This window comes from Poromitra crassiceps (genome assembly GCF_964638095.1).
Source record: "Poromitra crassiceps genome assembly, chromosome: 27".
Classification (NCBI taxonomy): domain Eukaryota; kingdom Metazoa; phylum Chordata; class Actinopteri; order Beryciformes; family Melamphaidae; genus Poromitra; species Poromitra crassiceps.
Genome location: NC_139650.1, coordinates 1,050,001 through 1,060,000, shown reverse-complemented (window position 1 = coordinate 1,060,000; position 10,000 = coordinate 1,050,001). Strand labels below are relative to the sequence as shown.

The following is a 10,000-nucleotide window of genomic DNA, read 5'->3' as shown; positions in this document are numbered from 1 at the left end:
AGCAGGGTCTCTGACTCTGAAACACACAGCAGACAGAGAGTGTTGAAGCAGGGTCTCTGGCTCTGAAACACACAGCAGACAGAGAGCGTTGAAGCAGGGTCTCTGACTCTGAAACACACAGCAGACAGAGAGCGTTGAAGCAGGGTCTCTGACTCTGAAACACACAGCAGACAGAGAGTGTGAAGCAGGGTCTCTGGCTCTGAAACACACAGCAGACAGAGAGTGTTGAAGCAGGGTCTCTGGCTCTGAAACACACAGCAGACAGAGAGTGTTGAAGCAGGGTCTCTGACTCTGAAACACACAGCAGACAGAGAGTGTGAAGCAGGGTCTCTGGCTCTGAAACACACAGCAGACAGAGAGTGTTGAAGCAGGGTCTCTGACTCTGAAACACACAGCAGACAGAGAGTGTTGAAGCAGGGTCTCTGGCTCTGAAACACACAGCAGACAGAGAGTGTTGAAGCAGGGTCTCTGGCTCTGAAACACACAGCAGACAGAGAGTGTTGAAGCAGAGTCTCTGGCTCTGAAACACACAGCAGACAGAGTGTTGAAGCAGGGTCTCTGGCTCTGAAACACACAGCAGTGTTGAAGCAGGGTCTCTGGCTCTGAAACACACAGCAGACAGACAGGCGCTATGATCAACATGTCATGTTCTATTAGCACTTTGTCAAACCAAGTCCAACATGTTAGGAGGCAGTAGCCCGGCTCTTCTGGCCAGCTGTGTGGGACTGTGAAAGGACAGTGGTGTAGACTGCTGCCTGAGCGCTGGGCTGCGGTGTAGACTGCTGTCTGAGCACTGGGCTGTGGTGTAGACTGCTGTCTGAGCACTGGGCTGTGGTGTAGACTGCTGTCTGAGCACTGGGCTGTGGTGTAGACTGCTGTCTGAGCACTGGGCTGTGGTGTAGACTGCTGTCTGAGCACTGGGCTGTGGTGTAGACTGCTGTCTGAGCACTGGGCTGCGGTGTAGACTGCTGTCTGAGCTCTGGGCTGTGGTGTAGACTGCTGTCTGAGCACTGGGCTGTGGTGTAGACTGCTGTCTGAGCACTGGGCTGTGGTGTAGACTGCTGTCTGAGCACTGGGCTGTGGTGTAGACTGCTGTCTGAGCACTGGGCTGCGGTGTAGACTGCTGTCTGAGCACTGGGCTGTGGTGTAGACTGCTGTCTGAGCACTGGGCTGCGGTGTAGACTGCTGTCTGAGCACTGGGCTGTGGTGTAGACCGCTGTCTGAGCACTGGGCTGTGGTGTAGACTGCTGTCTGAGCACTGGGCTGTGGTGTAGACCGCTGTCTGAGCACTGGGCTGTGGTGTAGACTGCTGTCTGAGCGCTGGGATGCGGTGTAGACTGCTGTCTGAGCGCTGGGATGCGGTGTAGACTGCTGTCTGAGCACTGGGCTGTGGTGTAGACTGCTGTGTGAGCACTGGGCTGTGGTGTAGACTGCTGTCTGAGCACTGGGTGGTGTAGACTGCTGTCTGAGCACTGGGCTGTGGTGTAGACTGCTGTCTGAGCACTGGGTGGTGTAGACTGCTGTCTGAGCACTGGGCTGTGGTGTAGACTGCTGTGTGAGCACTGGGTGGTGTAGACTGCTGTCTGAGCACTGGGCTGTGGTGTAGACTGCTGTCTGAGCACTGGGCTGTGGTGTAGACTGCTGTCTGAGCACTGGGCTGTGGTGTAGACTGCTGTCTGAGCACTGGGCTGTGGTGTCGACTGCTGTCTGAGCACTGGGCTGTGGTGTAGACTGCTGTCTGAGCGCTGGGATGCGGTGTAGACTGCTGTCTGAGCACTGGGTGGTGTAGACTGCCGTCTGAGCTCTGGGTGGTGTAGACTGCTGTCTGAGCTCTGGGTGGTGTAGACTGCTGTGTGAGCACTGGGTGGTGTAGACTGCTGTGTGAGCGCTGGGTGGTGTAGACTGCTGTCTGAGTGCTGTGGTGTATGTAGACTGCTGTCTGAGTGCTGTGGTGTATGTAGACTGCTGTCTGAGTGCTGGGTGGTGTAGACTGCTGTCTGAGTGCTGTGGTGGTGTAGACTGCTGTGTGAGCGCTGGGCTTAGGCCAGACACCCACTTAAAGAATTAGGGCTTCAACTGCAGCTCCAGCATCTCCTGATCCAGGCAGCAGACAGCGTTGGAAATATGAGGACCTGAGATGGACATGCCAGCCAAGGAACTTGCGGGATATTTGGGGGGAAGCTGTCAGTACGGCTATTATTCGCTTATCCCCTTTGGAAAATTCTGCCACTCCAAATCCCAAGTAACCCTATAGTGATAAGCACTTTCTCATGCCTGGCCTCTCTGCTGAGGATACTGCTCAGCAGAGAAACGAGGTCAGTAGAATCAGGAATGATGGGTGGAGGTGGATGACGAACAACATTTGTACAAGTCATATGATAGGGTTTGAGTTAAGACAGAGTTATTACCAAATATCACTCCTCGCCTAATAAAACAGTATAATCTAATCTCATAGTCTCATAATCACATAGTCAGCTGGTCACATTTCATTTCCTCCCTTGGTGCACTGGATGATACTCCTTCAGTCAGTTTGCACATTAAAAACTCCTCTTCTGCTCTTTCAGCACCAGTCTTTTCACTCTCTCACTCTCTCTGAGTTCATGATTGTTGTCCTCACCTGAGACTGAGCAGAACTTACTCTAGCGGCCAGGCAACATCTCCATGCTCTGTTCTCGACCCTCTCTAGTCTCTCAGCACTCATTAAAGATCGCTTAGCTCAGCTGGGGCGTTGCTTTACGCTTCCTCCTCTCCTACGGTGATGCCACAGCGGCCAGAAACACACGAGTCATCCACCTCAGACCGGGCATGACGGTGAGGAGTTGCATACTGAACCTCAAGAGTGGTGAGATCCAGATGGTACAAGGAGACAAAGTCAACAGAAAGTTGCAGTATCATTGGAGTTTTTGTCTCTCTTTTTTTTCTTCAAATGAGAGAAACAGGAAACACTGTGTGAGTAGAGGGGGGGGGGGGGGGACATGTGAAAAGGGTTGGATTTGAACCCAGGATGTCATGTTTACATGGAACGTTCCTTTAGACCACTGACGCACAGGACATCCCAGTTGCAGCTTCTCCGTCCTCAGCCATGACCTAAAGGGCCAAGGGTTCAAATTGGCTGAAAGTAAAGACAAAGACCATCCTTTCTTCCAGTGGCGTGACATACTTGCTCACATTTGTTTATTTATGCAATCTTTTTTGTTGTTGGCTTTTTTTGTTAATTATGTAATATTTTTTTCCTTTCTTGTTTTATTTTAAGTACTAGGAATCTCGCACGCTATGCGCGCTTGATTCCTAGGGTGGGGACTGACAGACAGACACCACCCACCCAAACACTGTAGGCGCCAGCGTGCAACTGTGCACCATCGGCTCATACCAGGAAGGATTTATTACATCACTGTTGTCTGATGACATCACTAATGACCTCACAATTGCTCGAGTGACATCACTGATGACATTACAATTGCTCAAGTGGCATCACTGATGACATCACTGATGACATCATAATCATAACTGACACCACCACCACAGACAGACAGACACTACCCATTTAGCCAATTTTAACTAAAGATAAGATGACTGTTGATAATGATATTGGTATGGGGGAGGTACCTTCATAAGCCATTTTTGGCTTCTAATCTCTCCTGCACAATGTGCAAACTTTTAAATTATTACTGTATTTTTTTATATCAGTGCAAATAAACATAAACATAAACATAAACATAAACAAAGGAATCCTTGTCTCTAATGTTGTCAAACCTTATTCCCCTGATCCTCTACACCAGTGGTTCCCAAACTGGGGTACGTGTACCCCTAGAGGTACGTGCAGGTACTACAGGGGGTACTTGAGAGGAAGGGGGAAATGGGAAAATGTTAGAACAAATCATGAAAATAAATGAAACGTTGAAAATAAATCTGCTCAGGAGGCACTAATTGTAACTCTTTCACTGCATTTCTTATTTTGTAATGTTGTATTCTTCAAAAGGTGGGTTATCATTCATTCATTGCATCATGTGCTATGGTTTTCTCGAAGCAAAATGTTGTAGTCAGGTAAAGGGGGTACTTGGATTCAGAAATCAGGGAAAGGGGGTACTGAAGCAAAACAAGTTTGAGAACCACCGCTCTACACCAACCTGTCAATTTAAGAAGGAGTATTGTCTACGCCCCCCCCTCCACCACCACCACCACCACCCCCATCCTAGCAGCATCTGACCCTGTTTCTGCCTGACTGACTGTAACAGATTATTTGGTTGCCTGATCACTTCCAGATGCCGTCTGGAAAAGCCCACAGGATTTTAAAGTTACTCTCAGTATAGTGTAGTGTTTCCTGAAAGAAGTAGTGTGTGTGTGTGTGTGTGTGTGTGTGTGTGTGTGTGTGTGTGTGTGTGTGTGTGTGTGTGTGTGTGTGTGTGTGTGTGTGTGTGTGTGTGTGTGTAAGTGTTCATTATTTGTTTATTAAAAGGATCCCCATTAGCTGACGCTAAGACGGCAGCTAGTCTTCCTGGGCTCCAAGACAACAATATACTGTACATGACATGACAAACAATCAAATAGAATACAAAAAAAACATGTATCACATAAGAATAAAATAAAAATAAATATGAAAGCAGAAGAAAAATAAAACAAGAGTTAAAAGCAAATCTAGAACCAGATAAAAGGTGTGTGTGTGTGTGTGTGTGTGTGTGTGTGTGTGTGTGTGTGTGTGTGTGTGTGTGTGTGTGTGTGTGTATGTGTGTGTGTGTGTGTGTGTGTGCATGTGCGTGTGCGTGTGCGTGTGCGTGTGTGTGTGTGTGTGTGTGTGTGTGTGTGTGTGTGTGTGTTCATGTGCAGGCTTTTGCAGGGTCTTTTGTTTGAGTCATTGCCAAAGAGTTAACTTTTGAACTATTGCTGATTACCTGCTTAAATTTGTAGACATAATGTAATAATGTAGTCATGTAATTGATAACAAAGTAATCTGATTAGGGTTAGGGTTCTTTTGTTCACATTATTGGCCTTCAAATGTAACAATCATTTTCATTAGATTAATAGTTTATCCCGATTTACAGCCTGCAATTTGTAAACTGTCACCAGCAATAATCACAAAGAACCTTTTTCCCCCACATTGTGTAAATAGCTTAAAGGAGAACTAACCTCCAAAACACTTTTTTTCAGCTTTTAACCAATATATATGACTTTGGGGGTGATGTGTGAAGAATTCTGGTCAGAATTTCCACATTTGACACCAAACTGTTGCCATTTTACCATTTGTATCATTTTTCAGCAGCATAACTGACATAAATCAATATTTTTATTATTTTTATTTTTTGTTTAGGAAAAAAAGTGTAATGGACTGCAGTTACCCTTTTTGCATTTATTCAACATAATTGTTGGAAGCCAACTTGTGTGAGCAAATAAGAGGCATTTCAAATGCAACTTCTTCTGGACAGGATGTACTGGAATGTGTGCACATGTATCATTCATATTTTGAGCGCGAGTTCCCTTGAGATTTCAGTGTATTTCAATGCATTTCAGTCATCAGGTTTCACTGCTTCAGGAGACCGCTAAGAGGTCTGGATGATGATGAGAAAGGTCAGCAGACATTCGACCTTGGCTTGGCATAATTATTTCTTATAATCTGCCTTGTGATAACGTACACATTTCTGATGGAAAAAGCATAATGAAGGGGATATTTTACACGAGGTGTCATTTCATATCAAAAAAGTAATAATAACTCGTATAATTATATGGATACCACATGTTCAGTAGATCCAACTGTAAAACAAGAACCACGTTGCAATTGACTTTGTCTCCTCCTCAGCCTTTCCCCTCCAACGATAGCAAAGTGGCCTCTAATTGAATATTGATATGAGTTTCATAGGGAGATCTCCGCCTCACTGCCAGTCTTTGACTAATAATGTAGGGGCATCAGTTCATTTACAGCTGCAGTCGCTGCTCTCTCAACCGAGGCCCAATAAGCCTTTGAGTCAAAGGACTTGTGAATGTTCAGTCCATTGTGTGTGCGTGTGTGTGTGTGTGTGTGTGTGTGTGTGTGTGTGTGTGTGTGTGTGTGTGCGTGTGTGTGTGCGAATAGAATAGAATAGAATAGAATGAGGTTTACCTGTGTCTCTCTGCCTTGCAGAAGGTCCGACAGGTAGCTTTGAGAGGAGGGCTGTGCAGGAGAATGAACTGCTGGACTGAACACACCATCTTTCCACTCCTGCGCAGCACAAAACAGACAGTAGATGTTATAAACAAGGATACCAAAAAGCATTCCTTGAACAAAAATGAATAAATGTAACACATTGACGACAGTCCCTGGTCTCACGACTCACCGCGTCTCTCTCCGTGAATGGGAGGACGGTGTAGTTGTCTTGCTGTTCCAGCGGCTGCGGGGTCGTAGCTGGGGTCAGCCTCCCATCTAACCTGTACATCTGCTTCTCGCCCTTCCCCCCTCCCCCTCCCCCTCCCCCTCGGGCCTCAGAGCTCAGCTTGCGGACGGGGAGGGTGAGCCATTTCTTCAGGGCGCTGACGGGGTGTCGCGACCCCCCAGACGGGGAGTGGGAGCAGGGGCTGGAGCCCCCCGAGGCCTGGTGGGGCACGGAGCCCGCCGAGGGGGAGATACTGCCCTCACTCCCTGCTACAGAGTATGGCTCTAGTAGAGAGAGAGAGAGAGAGGCAGAGAGACAGAGAGCGAGAGAGACAGAGAGAGGGAGAGAGACACAGAGAGAGAGAAAGGGAAAAGTGGTATGAAGACGCATTGGGTTAAAGCACAACAACTAATTAGAGGTATATGCTCTCAGGTCAGACAGGGTTTCTGCACAAAAATGTCCTTCAATTTCCTGTGTTAAGCCCTAACAGTAACTTTAGTAGCTGCAGCTACTGCTACCAGTCTTAAACGATTATAAACACAAAAACAGTTCTGTTCTGATGGGGGAAAAGGCTGGGAAAACCCAAGGAATAAAGAATAATCCTCTATAAGAGGTGGCATATAGAGTGTCTCAAACTGTAGCTTCATTGTGTGCATTTACCTCACATGTCAGAAGAAAATGTATTTAAACAGAAAATGTTGTGTGCGCTGACCAAGGGAGTTCCAATACCTACTTTACAGTAAGTACATCACTGACGTAGTCCTCTATCACATCATGCTGCATTTATAGAAGTTCTCACAGATCTTAGCATGTATTTATTTATTTATCAGATTTGAAATAATGGTATGATACTGATACATTATGATGTGGTAATTTACACCAGTGGTTTTCATTCACTAGGCATCTCGCGCGCCCGATTCCTAGGCTCGCCCGCAGCACAGCCTCGCCCACTCAGCAGCTCACATACGCAGCTCGGCCTCACCCGCAGCTCGGCTGCTGTGTGGCCTCGCCTGCTCCATCGGCATGCGCAGCGCACAATTGTTCAACTTTGCATCACTGATGACATCACTCCACTGATGACATCACAATTGCTCGAGTGACCAATGGTGAAAAGGTGTGTCTTAAGATTTCGTTTGAAAATGTCCACAGATTGAGAGCCCCTGAGACTCTCTGGCAGACTGTTCCACAACTTGGCGGCGTAATAAACAAAATGCTGCTGCCTCTCCGTGCCTCTTGGTCCTGACCAGGTCCTGACCATAGGAATAACCTAAGAGCCAGAGTGGAATAGGTTTTTAACAGTAACCCTCCCAACACACTGCTAATACAAGAGCTGTCACCCGTTTACACCGCAGAGGGATTTCACTTTCAGTCTTAAGGCCCTGCTGGAAAGTGGTAATCCACCACCACACTGTTTCAATCAAGTACCCTAACATTAAGCTTTCGGTCTGTTCTGCTGATCCCAGCAAAGTGGAATCTTTCAGGAGCCCCATGCTGTCATTTTGGACACGTCCCAGAAGCCAGTATTCCCTGTCAGCACATTGATGGAAGCTGCAGTCATGACGAAGCCTTCAGGAACCCAGAGAAAATCTGAAGCAGATATTTGCCCAAACTGCGCCTGATTCAGCCACTAAAGACGACATGATTTTTTCACTCTTCCCCTTTTCATTTGGGCTCCCGTGTCATTTCATTCCAACAGAATCGAGGAGCATGTAGAACTGTTGTCCGAGAACATTTTCCTTAAATGCAACATCCACGGCACCGGTTGCATGGATTTAATTGCAGCGTTGTTATTTTATCATTCGTGCTATTATGCTGATACCTTGGGAGGCGAAAAGAAAAGAAAAGAGTCTTGAAAGTGGCCTGGATTCAAACAACCACTCTAATGAAAGTGATTCATGATCTGGTGATTTGATCAAAACAAACTCATTTCTGTAATGGGCTGATGAGAAGCAAGCGGCTTAGAGGGGAGGGAGGGTAGAGAGCAGGATGTGGAGACTCAGGTCCGTGGACAGTTGGGACAGTTGGGACAGTTGGGACAGTTGGGACAGTTGGCCCTAAGCTATCAAACTGACCGAGCACACTTTGACATACAAGGTGTTGTGAGTTCAAATTCACTTCCTGACTCTTGATGTCCTACCCTCCCTTCCCGTCACTTTCCACAGAGCAGTATCTAATGAAAAGAAACACAACTGCCATAAAAATAAGCATGAAATCAGGCCTGGAATTAAGTTATTTTTATGACAAGGCCACTTTGACAGATACAAACTAGGGGCCATCGCGGCAAAAATGTAAGGCACCAAGGCCAAAATCAATAGTTATTATTACAATCCATTTTTCAGTATTCTTTTCTCAACAAAATAAATATCCTAATAGAGAAATGAGGTGCTGCAGTGTGACACAGCACATTATGTAAGATGGCTCAGACTGCAAAGTTAGCGACCAGCAATACACGGACATAAGTGGAACCCAGGGTATTTTCTGCAGCTACAAATTACTGATGTCCCCTAAACGCCTCATCATGCAGGCTACTGCGACTGATAGCGTTTTTGTTTATTTGCTGCGACACACACACACACACACACACACACACACACACACACACACACACACACACACACACACAGACACAGACACACAGACACAGACACACACACACACACACACACACACACACACACACACACACAGACACACACACACACACACACACACACACACACACGTCTCAATTATCACTCTGAGCCATCTGCTCTGCTTTGGCTTTCTTTTATCTGTAATGTTGCTTTCAAGTCCATATAAGACCATTTACAACCAGCTCTCCATCTGGTGAGAAGGTACAGCAGGTGCCCTGTGCCGTGGTACCAGCTCTCCATCTGGTGAGAAGGTGCAGCAGGTGCCCTGTGCCTTGGTACCAGCTCTCCATCTGGTGAGAAGGTACAGCAGGTGCCCTGTGCCGTGGTACCACCTCTCCATCTGGTGAGAAGGTACAGCAGGTGCCCTGTGCCGTGGTACCACCTCTCCATCTGGTGAGAAGGTACAGCAGGTGCCCTGTGCCGTGGTACCACCTCTCCATCTGGTGAGAAGGTGCAGCAGGTGCCCTGTGCCGTGGTACCACCTCTCCATCTGGTGAGAAGGTACAGCAGGTGCCCTGTGCCGTGGTACCACCTCTCCATCTGGTGAGAAGGTGCAGCAGGTGCCCTGTGCCGTGGTACCACATAAACATTTTCTCTGAACTCAGCAGTTCAGCTCATGGTGTCTGTTAGAGACGCTTATGTAACGAGCCTTTCCCAAGGAGCAACAGCTGGATGACCATCCGGACTGCACAGAGTGTAGGCAGTGTGTGTGTGTGTGTGTGTGTGTGTGTGTGTGTGTGTGTGTATGCGCGCGTGCGTGTGTCCATGCTGGCTTGTCTGTCTGAATGCTGCCTCTGACTGTGGATACGTACATTGAACATATAATTGATATTGATATGATGCATTTTAATCTCTTGAACACCTTCTGTACATAACAATATCGTAACAGGGATTTCAAATTTTTAGCCTTGATCTCACACACACACACACACACACACACACACACACACACACACACACACACACACACACACACACACACACACACACACACACACACACACACACACACACACACACACACAC

At 47.2% G+C, this 10,000-nt stretch overlaps 1 protein-coding gene across 1 annotated transcript in view; it reads right to left on the bottom strand.

Moving 5' to 3' along the window:
• Positions 1-10,000, bottom strand: part of arhgef25b (Rho guanine nucleotide exchange factor (GEF) 25b) — a 26,538-nt gene that overhangs the window by 10,747 nt on the left and 5,791 nt on the right. Inside the window, exons 2-3 of the mRNA XM_083661858.1 lie at positions 6,306-6,625; positions 6,092-6,190 (exon numbers count right to left, since the gene is read on the bottom strand). Coding sequence (XP_083517984.1) covers positions 6,092-6,190; positions 6,306-6,625 — 419 coding nt within the window. The remainder of the gene's footprint in view (positions 1-6,091; positions 6,191-6,305; positions 6,626-10,000) is intronic.